This window comes from Phacochoerus africanus, chromosome 2 (assembly GCF_016906955.1).
Source record: "Phacochoerus africanus isolate WHEZ1 chromosome 2, ROS_Pafr_v1, whole genome shotgun sequence".
NCBI lineage: Eukaryota > Metazoa > Chordata > Mammalia > Artiodactyla > Suidae > Phacochoerus > Phacochoerus africanus.
This window is the reverse complement of record NC_062545.1, coordinates 273,888,231-273,908,753: the sequence shown is the minus strand read 5'-3', so window position 1 is coordinate 273,908,753 and position 20,523 is coordinate 273,888,231. Positions and strand designations below refer to the sequence as shown.

Genomic DNA, 20,523 nt, shown 5'->3' with positions numbered 1-20,523 from the left:
GTGAGATGACATCATGGGCGCCTCGCACAAAGCCGGGTGTGAGGTGAGGGCCCAGCCGGCACCAGCCCAGGCTGCCCTTCACCATGGCCCGGCCTGCGCTCCTGACCACCTGGGGCCTGGGCTCCACCCAGTTCTGCTCACGCGCCCTGGGTGGCCCAGGACAAATCACAGTGTCACAGAGACCCCTGGGCCTGGTTCCTCTTTTGTGCAGCAGCTACTAAAAGTCAGCATAAAACACAATCCCACACCAGCCTAGCGACACAGGGGCAAGGTGGTCCATGCAGAACTCTCCCAGGAGGAGACACTGCAGTGAAGACAGCAGGATCTGGGACAGAGGGAACAGCAGAGGGAACAGCAAGGGTGGAGGCCCTGAGGTAGGAAGGAGCCGGGCAAGGGGTTGGGCCTTTATGCTAAGTGCAGTAAGAAGCCACAAAGGGGCTTTAAGCAAGAGAGGGAGAAACGCAGGAGGAAAGTGAAGCTGCCCTGGCTACATCCCCAGCCACGTCACAGGTGGAACAGGAGAACCCTGTCCATGGTGGCCCCGCTGCTCTCCACATGCCCCTCCCTCCTGCCTCTCAATCCACACCAGACGAGCTGGTCCTAAATTGTTTGCTGCCCCGGTAGGCTGGGCTCGGGATCCCGAGCTTTCCCAAGGGAGGGCAGGCACTCCCCGGCTTTCAGGTGCCAGAGAGCCATTTAAAATGTGAAGGGACCCTGGCTGGAGGCCATGGTGAGAAAGGGTCCTTTGAAAATGGGCTACCTGGGATGCAGGACAGAGGGGAGAGCAGCCCACGTGGATCTGGCCTCTGACGCAGCAGGCTTGGTTCTATCTAGTCCCAGATGAACCAGTGTGGGCTGATAACACACCGGTTCATTTCACATACTAAGAATAATTACACTGGCTGCCCAGCGCACTGGAGGAGACTCATCCAGAGTGCCCATAATCTGGGATCCATTACTGATGTCTGCGGCAGGCACAGGCTGGGAGAGGGTGGTGTGCATGTCACTCTTTAACCATTCCTGGTCTACCTTTGCCCTGTGGGGTGTAGCCATTCTAGAACACAACAGTGAGGTGGGTGGTGGGCTGACCCAGGAGGAGAGAAAGGCATTGGCTCAAGGATCTCCCGGCCTTGAAGGCATCCCCAACAAGAACCAAAAGGGCATTTACTTGGGTCCATAGCACTTGGTGGCAAAGAAAAGATTTTTTTTTTTTTTTTTTCATTACAAGCTCTTTAGAGAGGGGTCCTCTCCAGCAAGGACTGGGCATCACAAGGGCTCTGGTTTTGCTGTAGGAGCTTCAACGTCTCTCTGCAGGCCAGCCTCCTACGCCTCCCCGATGGTCTCAAACACACCAAGCTTGTCCCCAGCCCTGAGGCTGTCCTTGCTCTTCCATGTGCCTGGAACACTCTCCCATGGCTGAGCCCTGCTGTCCAGGTTGTAGCTCAAGTGTCAGCTGGATGAATGAAGAAAAGCCCCTCCACCTGTCTGGGCCTTAGTTTCCCCAACTACACCACAAGGAGGGGACCCTCCATCTCAGGATGGCTCCACAGTCATCTGATCAGGATTATCAGACTATGAGCAGGAGTTCCCCTTGCGGTGCAGTGGAAATGAATCTGACTAGGAACCGTGAGGTTGCGGGTTTGATCCCTGGCCTCGCTCCATGGGTTAAGGATCTGGTGTTGCCATGACCTGTGGTGTAGGTCGTAGGTGTGGCTCGGATGCTGTGTTGCTGTGGCTGTGGTGTAGGCCAGCATACGTAGCTCCAATTCGACCCCTAGCCTGGGAATGTCCCTATGCTGTGGGTGCAGCCCTAAAAAGCAAAAACATAAAAAAAAAAGAAGTATGAGCATTACGAACAACGCAGGTAGAAAGATGAGTAGACTCTGTCCCAAATGCTGTGTACGAACTAGTCATTTATCCTTCATGATATTCCTGTAAAGTTTGACTCTTATTAGCCTCATGCTCTGGATGGGGAAACTGAGTCACCAAGCAGTCCCGTAGCTCGTCCAAGGCTGCTCAGCCAGGCTGCCAGCCCAAGCCTGGCTCCTGAGGCTGCCTGGACACTTCGCCTCCCGTCTTTCCCCAGGAAGGCCTGGGGGACAGGGAGGACGCAGGGCTCAGGTGCGCCCCGCACCCCCTGGGGCTCAGGGGCCTCATCTAGGGAGCGCCCCAATGGGACACTCCTCTGGGAGACTGAGGACAAAATGAGGCCACATCTGAGAGCAGGCCTGGCACACAGCGGCACCGTGGAGGCGTCTGCCAGCTCTCAAGGACAGACCTCGCCCCGCCCTGACTTTCTCGGAGCCTCAGCTGAGTTTTCTCATTGCCATGGTGATGATAAACCATGTCAACCCCAGGACAGTGCCCAGGAGTCAACGACAACGCATATGGGATGTGCTTGGGGTGCGTGCTGGGTGCTGAGCACCAGCTGTGACCTGGGGACACAGCAGTGAACAGGGCAGAGCCAGCCCTGGAGGCCAGGCAGGCGGGCAGAGAGGATGTAGGCGTGTCACTGCTGTGTGTCCCAGGCGGTGACACTGGGCTGTGGGAGGTCAGAGGAGGCTCCTAACCCAACTAGGGGCTGGGGGCAGGCAGTATTTCCAGAAAGGACGCTGGGAGGGTGAGGAAGTGGTGGCCAAGCAGAGGGGGCGGGGGAACCGCCTGGGCAAAGGTCAGGAAACCCCAGGGTTAAGGTTAAGGTTAAGGTTAAGGGTTAAGGTTTTGGGAACTGACAGTAATTTGGGCGGGCCAGAGGGCAGAGGGCAGAGGGAAATGGCTGTGAGACTGGAAGGGTCAGCACAGCAGGGCTGGACGGAGCCGGGCCTCAGAACCGCATAACCATGCCAAAGGCATGGACTTCACCCGAAGTCCAGGGAGAGTTTAGGCAGAAGCCTGCCATTGTCAGAAATTTGTTCAACAAAGACCCCTCTGGCTGCCCTGTGGGAAGGAGGGAGATTATGGTCAGATGGGGAATCCTGGAAGGCTTCCTGGAGGAGGTGACTTGGGTAAGCCTTGGAGGGTAGAACTCAGATGGCCCAGGAAGGCAGGGTGGGGCTTTCCAGGAGGGAAACGCGAGCGACAAAGGCCCAGGAAGGCAGGGAGAGCCTCGGGGATAAAGACCTAGATGCAGGAGTATTTCTGGAACGCTCACCTGGGGAAGTGGAGAAGTGGATAATGAGGTCAGAAGCAGGTCAGGCCCATATGGTGGGTCCTAGGATGGGGGGGAGGAAGAAGGGGGCGGCAGCTGCTCCCTCCACATCTGCTCCCCCTGCCACACACAGCCAGCTTGCCACCCAGGTTCTACCCACCTGGCCAGGGTCTCCAACAAGGGGTCAGCAGAGCCGGGCAGGGCAGCCACAGCTCTGCCCCTCTGCCACCTGGATTCAAGGGCACAGAAGTCTAGGGGGTGACCCCTGAGGGAGCCTGGCCCTTCCCCCAGCAGCGCTCCCCCAGCGTCCCAGGGCCTGAGCCCTTGCCATGACCCAGCACAGCTCGCTGTGACAGAGGGCACATCTGGAGGCCTGTTCCCCACCTGAACTGTGGACAGAATACCACTGTCAATGGCTGTCACCTCTTGGGCCCTGTGCTATGACCTTTACAGGGATTGTCACCCCAATGCCTCATCATTGCTGTCGTCCACATGGAGAAACAGAGGCTCAGAGGGGTTGAGTCACTTGAGGCCAACAAGATAGGAAAAGGTCACTCAGATAAAGCCAGGACTCTAGAGTCCATTTCTAAGCCACCAAACCTTACTGGAAGGTCTCCAAACTCACCTCCTGGCCCACTTACCCACCCCTAGCTAGGGTTCACTTTACAGTGTGTGAGTCTCCCATCTGCTCCACGTTCCACAAGGACAGACTGTGCACCATTCTCCCCTCCCTGCCCAAGGCAGGCATCACTAATCCATTACAAATCTCATCAATGCCTCACTGCTAGACCTCCCATTTGCTCCATGACACACAGCCTCAGAATCCTTCTTAACACAGCACTCCAGGCAGCTCCTACAGATCGATTAGAACTGGCATCCAAGAAGAAGCCTATTTTCCATCAATCATTTTATAGACAGAGTGGCTGAACTTCCCAGAGAGGGGAAGAGATGTCTCGAGGCCATGGGATGACTTAGTGACAAAGCCAGACCTGGGATCCAGGCTCTTGACTTGTTTGCAGTCCAAACCCCTCCCTCAAGTGAGCAGGGTCTGGAATCAACACCGGTGGTCCTTAGAGATGCCACACAAGGCAAGGCATCCCCACCCCCCGACCCCCGACCCCAGTTCAATTGGACCCATATCAGTCCCTCGTGAGCAAAGGCAGCCAGGACCCACTTGGGGATAAGCCACTCTCCAGGGGGCCCTGTCCTGGGCAGCTGGACTGCTGTCCCATCGGCACCAAGCCCCCATCCCCGCCCCCATCTGAGAGTTCGGGGAAAAGCAGCTACTCACCACTGCTGGACCTCCTTCTCGGTAACTGCAAGAAAAAAGAGAGAAGAAGATTTTTAGCTCAGGGAGGTGACCCAGGAGACAGACAGACACAGGGGAGCCTCCTTCCCGCCCTCCCTGCCCCGCCCCGTGGTCAGTCTGCCCGTGTCTGGACACCGGCCAGCTCTGAACGGAGAAGAGGCCTGCACGCTGCCCCTCTCCCCACTCGATGAGCAGCCCCATTGGGAGCTCTGCGTCCCCCTCCCCCCAGGGGAAGACACTGCCCGTCCCCTCCAGACGCCCCCTGCGCCGCTGGGAGGACAAGACAAGATCAGCCTCAGGAAGAATTGCTGCACCCAGCCCAACACTGAAGATAATTCTTCCCTGGGCAGAGGGCCAGAGAAGACACTGGCTCCTCCAGGCACTCAGCTGCCACTCGGGCATGGGGTCGGGGGGCAAGACAGAAGGGTTGAGCCCCCTCCTTGCCCAAGCAGCGCCCAGAACCCTCCCCTCCTCCACCAGCCCCTCCAGCCCCTCCAAGCGGTCTGTCCCAGGTTTATTTTACAGGCAAAAGGAGAACAGAGCTGTGAACCAAAAGCTGGAACGAGCCATAAAAAGTAGCTGAACCTCCAGCCAAGCCCAAATAGTCATTCTCTACTGAACCATGAAACAAAATAAAACAAAAAAATGATTTTTTTTTTTTTTCTAAAAAGTACTGAATCGGTTCAGGTTGGAACAAAACCAGTCAATTTCTCTAAAATCACTGAAGGCGAACATTGAACCACCTCAAAGGCCTCACTCCCTCTTGGGGGGGGAAGGGTGACCTTGGGAGAGCGCCTCTGTCTCCCTGGGCTTCAGTTTCCTCGTTGGTAAAGTGGAAATAATAGTAATTGTAGGAGTTCCTGTCGTGGAGCAGCGGAAACGACTCTGACTCGGAACCATGAGGTTGCAGGTCCGATCCCTGGCCTCATTCAGTGGGTTAAGGATCCGGTGTTGCCGTGAGCTGTGGTGTAGGTTGCAGACACGGCTTGGATCCTGCATTGCTGTCTGTGGCATGGGCCAGTGGCTGTAGCTCCAATGAGACCCCTAGTCTGGGAATCTCCATATGCTGCGGGTACAGCCCTAAAAAAAAGAAAAGAAAAGAAAAGAAAAAAAATAGTAATTGTACCTGCCATCCGAGCTGTCCTGGGCATTCAATCAGGACAGGTGTAAAAACTCCTGAATCCCCAGCATGGGGCCTGGCACTCACATGTGCTCGATGCAGGCTTGTGGGGTGAATGAATGAATGAACAGACGGGAAGGTGGGTGATGGGTGCTGGTTGCAGGTCAGGTGAGTAAAGGAACTAGAGTTTCTTCCCAGTGAAGTGGGGAGGGAGACCCAAGGGGGTCCCCCTGAACCCTCTGTGCCTGATCAGACTGCCGGAGGCCACTTTGTAAAAAACGGTTAAGGCAGGTTCGTAAGAGCCGCCCAGTCCTGAGTGCCCTCTGCACTTTGGTCAGCTGCCCTGACGATGCTCCCTGGGAAGCCATTACTCTGTCCTGACTCCAAATGGGGAAACTGAGGCAGAAGGAGGCAGGAGGAGATGTGGAAGGGGGAGGGTCTGAACCCAGGTTTGTGGCTCAAGTCCGGGGCCCTTAAGCTGGGCCCTGGGAGTCAGACCCTGGGGCGGGCTGGAAGCTTCTGCCAGGCCCCTCCTCCTGGGTGCTCTCCTCCCACGAAGCCAACCAGAGGTGGAGGAAGAGCCCTGTCCATGAGCAGGATGCTGACCAAAAAAAAAAAGAGCAATGGTGAGAGTTGTTACTGGCAGCTGCCAGACCTGGTGCAAAAGAATGCAGTTTTCCGAGAGAGAGTTTTGGCAGAGGGTGGGGGTGGGAAGGGAGTCGGGGGCGTGGAGAGCGAAGGTGTCCCCATCTATCGTAAACCAGCCTGGGTCACACTACACCTGCCACCCACACCTGGCAACGAGAGGCAGCAAGGGCCAAGGAGCTCATGTTTAAAGACCCAACCTGCGGACATAGGAGATGTATCGTAGCACAGCTGAGAGCTTAGGGGCTCATACTCTGGAGCCAGACTGGACGACTTGAGTTTATTATTTTTTTTTCTTTCATTTTTTTCCTGTCTTCTATATGGATGTTCCCAGCCTAGGAGTCAAACTGGAGCTACATCTGCAACCTACACTGCAGCTTGTGGCAATGCCTTAACCCACTGAGCAGGGCCAGGGATCGAACCCTCATCCTCATGGATACCAGCCGGATTCTTAACCTGCTGAGCCATAACAGGAACTCTTGGATGGCTTGAATTTAAACCTAGCTCCACAGCCTACTCGCTGTGTGTCCTTGGGCTAAGTACTTCCCCTCTCTGGGCCTCAGTTTCCTCATCTGTTAAATGGGCTTGTTGTGAAGATGCAAGTGCTTAGTGCTCTTCACGGGCATAAGAATCCCATAAGTAGGTGCGATCCCGGTTTCCCGTTGAGGAGACAGAGGTTCAGGCAGGTCTGCTTACTTGCCTGAAGTCACCCGAGGTGACTGGGTGGGGCCAGGGGCCAGGACCATGCCTCCAGACCCCAGGATGGATGCCGAGGTGGAGCCCCCACTCTGCTGCCCACCTCAAGTCAGCCAATGAGCTGTGTGACCTTGTGTGACCTTGAGATCAGGTCATATGAACAGCAGGAGCTGGGTGGCAAGGACTTGTGTGGCAGGACTACAGTTGACCTTAGGTGAGGTCTCCTAGGGTCAGAGAAGGCTTCCCTGGAATCCCCCTGTCCCAGCTCCGAAGTCCCAGCCCTCTCCCGACCAGCCCCTATCCGGTCCCCAAGCAGCCTTCCCCAGCCCCGGCCTCTCAGCCTTCCCTGTGTCCTTCAGCACCCAAGAGCACCCAACCAGCCCCCAGGATGCAGACATGGTTGGCCACCCCCTCCCCCATTAGAATGGTCCCAACACAGAACACCACGTGGTCAGGAGGCAGCCAAGCCCCAGGGGCGGGGAGCTGGGGAGGAGGAGACCAGCCCTGCCCTGTGCTTGAAGCCGTTCATTAACCTTTCGCAAACAGGTGTCCCCTGGTACCATGCCAGGCCTGGCACCTGTCACTGCTTCACTCCCTGGAGCCTTGGAGCGTCTTGGAGGGGGGTGGGCAGCAGCCAGTCCTCAGGGGGTCCTGACCACCTGCTCCCACAAAGGTCAGGCAAGCCTGCATCCAAACCCCAGCGCCTCCGTCCCCAAGTCTAATCAAAGGATAGGACCAGACATATTCAGATGCGGGACACTCTGCAAGTCCATTGGCCAGAATACTTTAACGAGTCAGGGCACAGAAGGTAAAAAGCAAGCAGGGGACTGTTCCAGAAAAAGACTAAGGAGAGAAGGCCGTTAAATGCAACTTGCAATGCCTGGATTGGGTCCTGGATCCGGAGTTAAAGACCAGCTACGAGGCGTTCCTGTCGTGGCTCAGCGGTAACGAACCCGACTAGTGGCCATGAAGATGTGGGTTTGATCCCTGGCCTCCATCAGTGGGTTAAAGCATCTGGTATTGCCATGAGCTGTGGTGTAGGTCACAGATGCTGCTTGGATCCCACATTGCTGTGGCTGTGGGGCAGGCCAGTGGCTGCAGCTCCGATTCAACCCCTAGCCTAGGAACTTCTATATATGCCTTGGGTATGGCCCTAAAAAGACAAAAAAAAAAAAAAAAAAAAAAGACCAGCTATGACAGGTCTGCCAGATATGACGGGGGAGGACGGTGGGGGGAGCTGCCCACGTGCGGGCTGTTGGATGCCCAAGAGACTCGGGTCAATTTCTTTAGGAGCAGGGACGCACGGAGCTTGGGTGGGAGAAGGTCCTTTTTCCTTGGGATGTGCAAGTATTTAGGATGAGGGTCGGGCTGCCTGCAGCCTCTGTGGGAGGTTCAGAAATACACACACACGTATTTAGAAAGAGAGAGGAAGCAAATGTGGCAAAATGCTGACAGCTGGCACTATTAGCTCAGCCTTGCCCTTGATCTTTCAAAATCAAAGGCTGGGGGGAAATGTCAGTCTTCAGCAGCCCCCCACCTGTGTGCCCCCTCACAGCCCAGTAGGGGCCGAGGGTCCAGCTCCGACCGCCACAGGCAGTGGGAGGGAGGAGGGGGCTAGGGGACAGTAATGGGGTCCCTCTGCCTCCACCCTGATACTAAAGCGACATTCCCAGGCTCGGGCTCCCAGCTTGGCCCCATCCCCCCACCTCCTGGAGCCTCCATCCAAGTGTGAAATTAACAGGCACCCACCCACGCCACGCTCGGTGGGTCCGCGCTCAGGGCTCAGGGCTTGGCAGCAAAGAAGGGCAACCACAATGCTACCAGTCCTGGTCCCCTGCCCAACTTGAACCCCTCAAGCTCCTCTAACCAGTCCCCCCCAGGGGCCTTTGTACCTGCTGTCCCCTCTGCACAGAACACGTGCCCTCACCTCTGTCACCTGGGGCACCCGGCACCCTTTTTGTGTCACTTCTCTAGGAAGCCCTTCCGAGACTCCCTCGGGAACCACCCTCCTGTGTGGGAATCCCTGTTGTCTACACAGCCTGTCTTCCCATAAACCACCCAACAGGGGGTCACGTGGGCGCTGCCTGCGGGGCCAAGCCAGGGAAAGGGGGCCACTGGTAAAACAGCTCTGGTTGTGTGGCTTGGGGTGAATGACCGCACACCTCTGAGCCTTGGTGGGCTCATCTGCAAAATGGGACAGATAGCAGCTCTGTCTACCAGGAGTTTGGACTTCACGTGCCTGGCAGGCTGTCGGGCACCCAGCAAGCACCCAAAAGCAGCACATTTTTCCCTCCTCTTCCCAGCTGGATGCCAAGGCCCCAGAGGCCAAGGAGCTTTTCCAGGCATGTCCTAGCATCACCCTTGGAGCTCGGCCCGGCGTTTTGCACACCACAGGCAGGGAATAAACCTTTGTTGATTCCACCGTCATCACCAAGCCACTTGGCTGGGCTGGGAACACATCCGAAAACATTTCTCACAACATATTTGCCTTCACAGTTACGACTGGCTTTGGCCAGTTTTTAAAAAACGAGCTGCTTTCCTCCAGCCCGCTCCTGCCTCCTGGCCAGAGGCGTCCAGGGGCCTTAGGAAACCTAAGGATTTACAACCACCAGGAAGTTCCCGTGTGGCGCAGCGGGTTAAGGATCTGGTGTTGCTGCAGCTGGAACTTCCCTGGCCCAGGAACTGCCCCATGCCTCGTTCAGGTGCAGCCAATACATAAACAGGTCCATAAATGAAACCACAAGGCCGACATGGCAGGGGGCTGACCACTTGGAGGCTGGGTTGCTCCAAACAAGTTACTGAGCCTCTCTGAGCCTCAGAGTCCTCCTCTGAAGGATGGGGTGTAAACTCCTACCAGGCAGAGCCATCGGGAAGATGTCTTCAGAGACGGATAGAAAATTCCCAGCTTATCGGGGGTGTGGGGGGGCGCTGGATGTCCACTCCACGCCCCCCACCCGCTGACCTCCCTGAAAGCCGTGGGCTTCAGAGCTCGAGAGGGCCCAGTCCCTGTCCCCACTTGCCCACTGACCCCCCAGCTGTGGGGGTGGGGGGTGCCCTGGCCCCCCTCTGCCCCCAGAGCAGCATTCCTGAGGCTGGTCCTGCCCCTCCCCTCTTCCCGCAGCTCTCGTCTGCCAGGAACGAACACAAGAGCCGGTCCCTGGAGCCCAGGATAAATGTTGAGTCTGATTTTGATTTCCCTAAAGCAAAATACCTCTCTCCTGATTGAAGCTCAGCTCAAACATGGTGGGAACAGAAGCAGGGGCTGCAGCCCCCACAGCGGCAGCGCCGGTGACAGCAGGAGGGGGGTGGCTCCCCTGGTGCTGGCTCTTTCAGCCCCCCTCCATCTCCGGGGACAAAGGTTGCGTGGTGAGTGTCTATGCCTCCCCTACCCCCACCACAGCCAAAAGAAAACCCTCAGCAAGGGGGCCCTGGGTTTGAGTCACACACAAAGAGAAGGTGGGGGCTGTCTGGACCTGGCCGCCCCGCAACCCCTTGTCACTAAATGATCCCACCCTCCTGTTCATCCTGACACCCTTGCTTTTTTTTTTTTTTTTTGTCTTTTTAGGGCTGCGCACACACGGCATATGGAGGTTCCCAGGCTAGGGATCGAATCAGAGCTACAGCTGCCAGCCTACACCACAGCCACAGCAACGCGGGATCTGAGCTGCATTTGCGACCTACACCATAGCTCACGGCAATGCCGGATCCTTAACCCACTGAGTGAGGCCAGGGATCAAACCCGCAACCTCATGGATCCTAGTCTGACTCCTTTCCACTGCACCACCACAGGCACTCCCGTCCTGACACCTGTGACCACTGACTGTATACCTTCCAGAAGGGCAGCCCCCTCAGACAGCTCCTCCTCAAGCTCCGGGCCACTCCTTTTTGCTCAGCCTCCAAACATGGGGGATCTCAGAGTCCCCACCTCAGCGCCTTCCTCTGGGGGGCAGCGTGTGCCCCTGCATGGCTCACTCCAGGCTTCTAGCTCCTCTTGACAGCCCAGGGACCCCTCACGCTCCACCTGGCCCAAATGGACCCCCATCGCAGACAGGACCACCCCTCCTGGGTCCCCACTCTGTGAACACCCCTCTTCCTGCCCTACCAGGCCGTCCCACGCAGCTCCCTGGAAAACACCAGAAAATCCCCACTGTCCAGGGCTGGCCTGGAGTCCCCCAGCCCAGCCCAGGGCTGATCCAGCCTCCTCCCAGCCTCCACCTCCATCCCCCCTCCCCTCTGGTCCCCACCCAGCAGCTGCCAGCATCCCCAATTTGGTCAGGTCCCTCCCCTCCTAGCAAAGCTTCTGCAGAGAAGAGAGGGAGCCTGCTGGTGGGCCAGGACGCGCCCTCTGCCTGCTCACAGCAGCCCGATTCCCCACCCTACGGACAGTGACTCACACACACACCCCCACCAGGAAGGGGAGCTGCCCATGTAGCCTGGTGGTCTTGGGGGAACAGAGGTTGCAGGGCTCTGCCCTCCCTTCTCACGTGACCTGCCACTTTCTGGATCTGGGCCTCCGTGCCCCTGTCCCTGAAAGAGGAAATGCGTCCTCCTCCTGCTCAGAGTGGCATTACCTGTGCCAGGTGTGAAAGGCCACACTGGGGAGGTGGGGGAGGGCAAGAGCATTAAATGCCTGAAGGGTTTCCCACCCATAGGGCTGGGTGACGGGACACCTGCCGCTCTCATCCTCCAGGAGCTACAAGCCCCCCCAGCTGTAGAGACCCACGGACCACACCCCGAGTTCAGCCAGCACGGTCAGGGTACCTTCCGGCAGCCCAGGAAAGGCACTGGTGCTCCTGGGAGGGGCAGGGGACTCCTGACTGCCCACTGTGGCCACACTGCTTCCCTTGTCTGGAAGCTCCAAAGACCAAAAGGCCCCCCAAGCTCCCGCCACCCCCGGAGTGACCTGTGGGCAGCACATCGTCAATGATGACAGAGGCCCTCAGGCTCCAAGCCCAGGGAGCAGCCTGTGGACACCCAGAGGGGCAGCATGGAAACGGCAGGGTGGGGCCCGCTCTGGGCCGGACAACCCGGGCTGGGACCCAGATGCACTAAATGCCCCAGGTGACCTTGGATGCGGGTGGAGGCTTTCCCGCAAAACGGAGTCCTCCAGCAGAGCTGCCGCAAGATCAGATGTGACGCGGTCACACGGGAGCTGAGTGCCACGGTCACTGCCGCTGGGATGCTCGTTCTGTGCCTCGGCCCAGTGGGAAGGAAACAGACCCACAGCCCCGCACCCGCCCCAGGCCTGTTTTCCATAAATGCCCAGCTGCAGGGGAGCTGGGCCCCAGGGCTGGCCTGAGTTTCATCAGAAAGGAGGCCTGGCCTCCTGCCCAGAACTCCCGGGCACTCTGGGCTGAGCTGGGTGCTGCAGGAGCCCCCCTGACCCCAAAGGAGCAAGCTCCCCAGGGCCCAGCCCCCACAGCCCTCCCCTGGGGACTCAGCGCCCCCCCCCCACGGGGGTGGCAGCAGCCCAGCCTCCCTGGCACTCACAGCCCACAGGCCCTGCCTGCCTCGCTCACGCCGCACCCTCCTGGGCAGGCTCGCCCGCAGGGACCCAGGACATCAGTCTGCCAGCCACGGATAGACAAGGATGAGAGCTCTGAGCCACCGCCACTGCCGCCAGCCCTGTGCCCAGCCCTTCACACGCAGGATTCCAGAGACCCTCACGAAGCCCTGGGGTCCCCGGGTTCAGAGGGAGCCACTAAGCTGAGTCTGGGGTCACTCAGCTGACCAGGCTCTGACGGCCTCCAGGCTCTGCTCCTGACCCTTCTGCCCTTACACCCTCGGAGTGGCCCCAGCCTCCGCCCTAAGAGGGGCCAGAGCACTGGGGTCGCAGGGTGGCAGAGCAGTCCTGGGGCTGCTTCATCTGTAGACGAGACCGTGGCGGAGGTGGCAGGGGAGGTGCTGGGGGGAGCTTCAGGCCTGACTTCAGGAACCCAGAGTGGATGGTGGTTCTTGGATGGAGCCAGCACCCCGGCTCCAGGGACCTGCTCTTCATCACCTTGAACTTCCAGGCCTGGCGCACCTGACCATGGCCCACAGAACCTGGGCTCTCCCCCACCTCGGGCCTTGGCAGAGACGGGTCCATCCACCACCTGGTCGCTGTGTGACCCCAGTCAATGCACTCCCCTCTCTGAGCTGTGGTTTCCTCCTCCATCGCAGGGCTGCTGTCACAGCCAGCAAGGGAACTCAGCGCAGCACGGGATGAGTGCTCACATGAAGAAACAGGCTATCCTCAGTTTTCTCATCTGGCCAATGGGGTAACAACATTACTTCAGCTAGCTCACAGGTAGGGGACAGTGCTTGGTCCCTGGAGCTGGGCTCAAGGAGGAGTTCAAGGGCCCCCCAAAGGTGCCCTCCCCAGGGTCCCTGAGTGAAGAGGACCCCTCCCAGGAGTGAGAGGCAGAGCCCCAAGAAACTAGCGAAACAAGCTATAGTGCAAATCTTTCTGCAGACGTCACACCCTGGCCATCATTTACAGATGTTTGTTCATTTGTTACACAACTCATTTTTTACTTTTTTTTTTTCGCTTTTTAGGGCCGCATTTGCAGCATATGGAGGTTCCGAGGCTAGGGGTCAAATCAGAGCTACAGCTGCCAGCCTACGCCAGAGCCACAGAAATGTGGGATCCGAGCCGTGTCTGCAACCTGCACCACAGCTCACGGTAACACCGGATCCTTAACCCACAGCAGGGCCAGGGACTGAACCCACATCCTCATGGGTCCTAGTCGGATTCATTAGCCGCCGAGCCACGAAGGGAACTCCCGATTTTTTGCTTCTATATAAGCTAACCTTTCCCCAAAAGTTTTCAAGTAAAACTGCAGGAAGACGTCATTTGTCTTGTGGTTTCCAGGAATAGCAAGAAGAAAGAGCTGCCATTTCCTAGGCATGACTGTCTGTCCTAAATGAGGCATTTCTCGTGCCTCAATCTCATTTGGTGCTGGGGCCAAGGATTTTGATTATTCCCATTATTTTTTGTTCCCTTTTTTACTTTGTTTTGGCCATCCCTGCAGCATACAAAAATTCCCAGGCCGGGGGTTCCCATCGAGGCGTAACGGAAACGAATCCGACAAGGAACCATGAAGTTTTGGGTTCGATCCCTGGCCTCGCTCAGTGGGTTAAGGATCTGGCATTGCCATGAGGAGTGGTGTAGGTCACAGACATGGCTCGGATCTGGTGTTGCTGTGGCTGTGGAGTAGGCCAGCAGCTGTAGCTCCAACTCAACCCCTAGCCTGGGAATCTCCATATGCCTCAGTGTGGCCCTAAAAAGCAAAAAAAAAAAAAGAAAGAAAGAAATTCCCAGGTCAGGGATTGAACCCATGTCACAGCAGCAACCCAAGCTGCGGCAGTGACACCACCAGATCCTTAACCCACTGCGCCACAAGGGAACTCCATTATTCCCATTATACAGATTGCGAAACAGGCTCCAACCAGTGACGCTGCTTGCCCAAGGACCAAAGTCAGTCTGCAGTGGAGCTGGAACCAGAACCAGGGTCTGTGTGACTCCAGAGCTTATCCAGAAGTGCAGTGTTTGATATATCACACATAAACTGACTACACTCCAAAAAAACCTTTTTTAATGAGAAAGTAAATAAATAAATAAAACATCACACAAACGCATCCTGAGAATTACAATTACCTTCTTTAACGTCCTGTCTGACTCCTGAACTGCATCATCTGGTCTCTTCAAAGAGGCCCTGGATCTTTGGCTTCTCTGAATCCTCAGTAAAGGGCCCCTGGGGCTGGGAAGCAAAGGTTGCCAATACCAGCTGATCTATTAACAACTCGCCTTGGGAGTTCCCATGGTGGCTCAGCAGGACAAACCCGCCTGGTATCCATGAGGACACAGGTTCGATCCCTGGAGATCTCAGTGGGTTAAGGATCCGGCGTTGCCATGAGCTGCGCTGTAGGTCGCAGACGCGGCTTAGATCTGGTGTTGCTGTGGCTGTGGTGTCGGCCGGCAAGTGCAGCTCCAGCTTCACCCTCTAGCCTGGGAACTTCCGGATACTGCAGGTGCAGCCCTAAATTAATTAATTAATTAATTAAAGGCGTTCATTTAAAAAAAAAAAACTTGCTTTGGCTGAGTGACCCAGACCCAAGGCATACTGACGCAGGTTCAAATCCCAGCTCTCCCACGTCCCAGCTCCACGACACTGGACAAATCAGTTAATCTCCCTGAACCTTGTCAGAAAACTGAGGAGGAGTAAAACCTACCGTTGCTATATACACATAGAAGAGACTAGAAGGAACAAGTGAAAACGTTAACGACAGTGACGTCAGAGACAGGGTACAAAGAATGGTTTAGTTCTCCTCTTTGTGACTGCCTGTATTTTCTAATTTTGTCCTTCCCCAGTGGCTGGGGGCTCCGTGGGCGGGACCTCCATCTGCCTCCATCGCAGGTGTAGAACTGTGTCTGGCACACAGTAGGTCCTCAGTGTAGATTCATTCTTACAGAATGCACCTGCGGATGAGGGCAAAGTAAAGCTTTTCCTGCCTAATAAATGGACTTGCCCTCGTGGCTACACATGCTCTCACTCTGTCTGTGTCTCTCTCTTACACACACACACACACACACACACACACACACACACTAAGATTCCAACTAGTCTCTGGTTCAAGCCATCTCCACTCCCAGACTCTGAATCTTCCAGGAGAGTCGTGGGTCCCGAAGGGCGTGAACCACAACTTCGGCTTCCTTTGAGACCCTGAGGAGAGGTTGGCATGTGGGGTTTTCTCAGGACTCCTGGCAGGGAACCTCCCAAACGTTTCAGAGCTGAGCTGAGCCAAGTGCTCAAGGGTTCGGTTCAGCCAGTTTCATGAATACCTTCCAAGCACCTGCCAAGGTCAGAGGCTATGGGAGACACTGAGGCACCTGGGCAACAGGGGGGGTCTTTTTCTGAATTGAGTCATTCTTTAGCCCCTGTGTGACCTTGAGAAACTGAGGTCACCTCTCTGAGCCTCAGTTTCTTCACCTGTAAAATGGGGATGGTGGTGGTGACAATACCTTCCTTCCGGGGTGGTTAGAAGGAACAGGCAGTATTTTTCACCCCTTCATTCACCCAACGAGTAATTTCTGAGCACTCACACGGGTGCAGCAGTGACCCAGACACGTGACCTTGTCCTCCAAGGCCCTGATATAACAGGAGAGACAGACCTACCGCATGAAATGCCTAATTATCTGCCGTGATAAGAAGTGAAAGTGTCCAGTGGGAACCCAACCCAAGCACAGAGCGGGTCCTGGCATGCTCCCTGGGGCAGGGCGCTCAGGCTGGCATAAAGGACACACAGACCTCAGCGGGCATAGGAAAGGGCTTTCCATCAGGAAGGGGCCGGTGTTCAACGCTCAGAGATGACACAGCGCGAGATGCGGTCAGGGGGCCGCCAGAAGCCGCATCTCTCTGGAAAAGAGCATTAGGCAGAGGGAGCGCCGTGTGGCCCCCCAGAGGAGCACAGCAAGGGTTCCAAAATGTTAACAATTGCAGAGTTCCCTGGGGGCCTCGTGGTTAAGGACCTAGCAAGTGTTCACTTCCTAGCCTGGGAACTTCCGAATGCCACGGGTGAGGCCAAAAAATGCCCCCTCCCCCCCAAAAAAAAACCAAAATAACTCCCAAAATGTTAACCATGGCTGCTATGACTGATAAAGGCGTCACAGCACCCAAAGACAAGGCTGGATGACCAGGGCCAAGAACAGGAGCACCTGCAAGGGGCCACTAGAAGCCAGGATGGTCGCCCCCCCCCCCACTCCTATCCACCTCCTCCTGGGTCCCGTGGCATCTGCCTCCCCCCACCCACAGCCCCCACCTCCTTGCTTCATACCCGGCCCTGGGAGGTGGGGGGACATCCCGGGCTGGTCCTCATCACAGCTCAGGCATGAGCCGGATCAGTCACCACCACGGCGGGTGAAGGTCACAACTGATAGACCCGGGAGAAGGGGAGTGGGGGCGGGGCAGCGAGAGCCGGGGAAGGATGCCCAGCCAGGGAGAAACGAGGCTACCCTGACAAGGACACGGACACGGACACGAATGCGCAGGGGATGTACCTGCAGTGGGAACCTCGCGGTCACGTGGTCATCAGGCCCCAGTGCCGCCCCCACCGGCACTCCCCTCCCCCTTCCGGGCCAGGATGTGGCGAATCCCCTCCAGAGATTAACCAGCCGCACCTGAGCCGCAAGGGGGTGGAACGACTCCAGCAGGGGCCCCCAGACTGTTCCAGGGCACAAATCCCTGGGCATCTGGCCCGAGAAGTGGAGTCCCAGGTGGCACTGCAGGCTCTGGCTCCAGCTCCAACCCTTTAAGAGCCCAACTGTGCGGGGAGGCACAGAAGTGACCCACCAGGGTCCTTGTCCTGGTCCTGGGCAGCAGGAGGACCCTGGCACCTGGACGCCAAACAGTAATGGCACACAGAGGCCTGGCCAGAACCCACCAGAGGCTGGACCGTGACCCTGACCACAACGCCTGCTGGTGCCTCCTCTGGCCAAGGCAGGCCCCCATCCCCCCTAGCATGCCCGGTGTCCCCATATGGCTCACCTGTGTCCCAAGACTGGCCCCAGAGGGTCCCCTCCGGCTGGGGCCCTGCCCTGCAGGTCAGCCGGCCCTTCTGAGGGACAGCTCTGGCTCGCCACACACCCCCTCCACACTCCTGCCCCTTGGGGTTTACAGGGCCCCAGAGCTGCCACACTTGATGCCTCCAGACCCAGAACACGCCATTCCTTCTGTCTGAAATGCTCTCCACATCTCGCATAAACCACCCCCAACCATTCTCAACTCCTACTTCTCTGTCAGGTAGGGCTGCCAGATTTAGCAAATAAAAATACAGGATGCCCGATGAAATTCAAATTCACCTAAACAACAAGTAACAGTTCAGTATGTCTTGCAAGCCTCCCCTCGGGCCTCCAGGAAAACACCGCCTCCTCCTGGAAGCCCTCCCAGGTGCACCCCCGACCCGCTGGACTCTCATAGCCCTTGAGCCATGCCCTGTCGTGTTTCCCCACCAAACCATGAATGCCAAGAGGGCTAGAAATCCATGCATCCAATCTGCCCACAAGACCTGGCACGAGACAGCTGCTCCACAAATACTTTCCGCATCAGGGAGGGAGGGGTGGCAGGGCGGCCCTAGGATGCTCTTGGCCAGACTCGCCCACACGGGCACCCAGGGTCCCCAGCCGTTCTCCCACCCCTGCCTGGGCCTCCTTCCCCAAGAGGGACCCAGCGCACGTCTCATGCCCATGCCCGGCTCCGTGGAACCGGAACACAGGAGACGCGAATCGAGGTGAGGGCAGCGAGCAGGCTGCTCTCCTTTATTCTGACGGCGACCATTACTTTAAATTAAGATCTGGGCTGCTCGGGCCCAGCCAGGGCCTGCTCAGGGGCAGTCTGGAAACAACGATAGCCCAACGTGGCTGCGTGGGCCACGGAGCCACGGAGGATGGCCAGGCCACGGGGGTGCGGGGGACAGGAGCCCAGCCAGCGGAGGCTTTGAGCTCCGCGGAGCTCCTTCCTTGCCCAGCACATACACACCATGTATTTTTGAACAGAAGCGAAGCACTGGCTTTTTCCCCCACAGTGCCAAAAATAGCCCCATCTCCCGCCTTTGAACACGAATTTTTTGGTTTTCTACAAAGAGACAGGAGTGCGGGGTGGGGGGGGGGGCGCTGGAAGGAGGGACCGTGCTGGCTGGCTGGACCCCTCCTCGTCTCCCCACCCCCACTCCCCCGCTAGGCCTGACCAGCTCAGCCTCCCGGAGCCTGACTTCCCAAGACCCACCCTCCCAAGACGTGGCAAGCCCCCCATCACCCAGGCCAGGAGGGAGGAGGAGGCCAGACAAGTGGAAGGCCAAGACTCAAGATGGATGAGAAGGAGCGCTGTTCGTTCACTAGCTGGTTCGTTTATGGATGTATTTTTGCGTTCTTGCCAACGATCGTGCCCCAGGCTCCGTCCTCGGAGCGAGGCTGCAGCCGTGAGTCGAGGGGAAACCGGGCGCAGTCCCACCCTTGCGGCTCACAGCGGTGGAAAGAAGGCAGCTCAGACACGTCTTCACCACTAGGCCAGGGGAGGGCCCTGGCTGGGCCCAGGGCGCCTCTGGGAAGGGGACCTTGGACACTGCTGGGCGAGGGGTGCTCCTGCCCAGAGTCCGAGGGAGGAGGCAAACGGAATATGCCAGACCTTTTTTTTTTTTTTCTTTTTAGGGCTGCACCTGCAGCACATGGACGTTTCCAAGCTAGGGGCTGAACCAGAGCTACGGCTGCCGGCCTACACCACAGTCACAGCAACGCCAGATCCGAGCCGCATCTGTGACCTGCACTGCAGCTTGCGGCAATGCCAGATCCTTAACCCACTGAGCAAGGCAGGGGATCGAACCCACATCCTCACAGACACTATGGCGGGTTCTTAACCCGCTGAGCCACGATGGGAACTCCCTGCCAGGCCCTTTTGCCAATATCTTCACACTCACTCCACCCACCAACCTGGGGGGCGGGGTTATCAACATCTGCCCATTTTACAGATGCAATGAGGAGGCTTAACAGGAAAGGGCCTGGCCAAGATCCCAGAGCGAATGAGATGAGCTGGGGTTGGCACCCAGGCCCCGGGGGTCCCCGAGAAGGAGCTCCTGACACTGACAAGCCAGCTCAGCTCCTGCGCCCCTCCCCCCCAGGTCCCTAGAAGAGAAAGCAGAAGTTCCCATAGGACATGACCACAGGGCTGGGACGTGGAGACCAGGGGATTTGAACCCAGCTCTGTCTGCCTCCAAATCCACAGTCCTTTCTGGGACCCGGATCAGCTTCTTAGTTTAAAAAAAAAAAAAAAAAGAGGCCACTTCCTGTCCCCAAAAGTTCAGAGCAATGGGGGAGCCAGGGGGGGGCTGGAGAAAGAATGCCACTTCCTAGCTGAAAATCCAAGCCCGAAATAAAGAAAGCAGAGTGCTATTTCTGCCTTGGGTTAAACATTCCTCAAAGCCACATTCCTCCGCCCTCCTCCTTCTCCCCTGCCAGGGAATCCGGAGCACAGTGGCCTGGATGCCCCGCCAGCTCCCCAGGGCCACTTCATGAGACCAGGAGTGCCGGGACCAGCAGCCGCCCTGCACCCAGCCTGGGCACCCCCAACCCAGGCTCCCTAGGTGGAAAGCACGCCTCCTAGGTGGCACCGTCAGGATCCCCTGGGGGCTGAAAAAAAGTGACATCCCTTCTCACAGAGACGGGGACAGCTGGGGAAATTGAGATGCCGAGAGGGGTACCCAAGGCCACAGAAAGCCAGGCTGGAGCCAGGACCCCAGACTCTTGACTCTCTGGCAAGTCCCCCTCCCATCAGATTGCAGGTCAAGGGCACGGGGATGTCCTGCCCCGGTGGGCAGAGAAGCAGAACAGAGCACCACGTGGACAAACTTACACAGAGGGACTTACAGGCCTGCACTGTGCGCAGATCCAGGCTGTGCACTGAACAAAAATCCAATCCACCAGACGTGTCCCAAACCTCAAGGAGCTCACAGTCGCCCAGAGCACAGCCACCAGACCTCCAGACTCTAAGGTCCCCTCTGACACGGTGCCTCTGAGCTCCACGTGGCACCTGAGAGGGCTCCGTCTCTTCCTTTGTCCAACAGATGCTTCTTGAG

At 57.4% G+C, this 20,523-nt stretch overlaps 1 protein-coding gene across 2 annotated transcripts in view; it reads right to left on the bottom strand.

The window, feature by feature from the left end:
- Positions 1-20,523, bottom strand: part of NCS1 (neuronal calcium sensor 1) — a 59,928-nt gene that overhangs the window by 28,476 nt on the left and 10,929 nt on the right. The window contains exons 1-2 of one of the 2 annotated variants that reach the window (XM_047768684.1): positions 11,985-12,189; positions 4,440-4,464 (exon numbers count right to left, since the gene is read on the bottom strand). In XM_047768684.1, the coding sequence (XP_047624640.1) occupies positions 4,440-4,464; positions 11,985-12,174 (215 nt within the window). In that variant the 5' untranslated portion in view covers positions 12,175-12,189. Of the gene's footprint in view, positions 1-4,439; positions 4,465-11,984; positions 12,190-20,523 lie in introns of those variants that run through there. The other variant, XM_047768685.1, reaches the window with a different exon arrangement.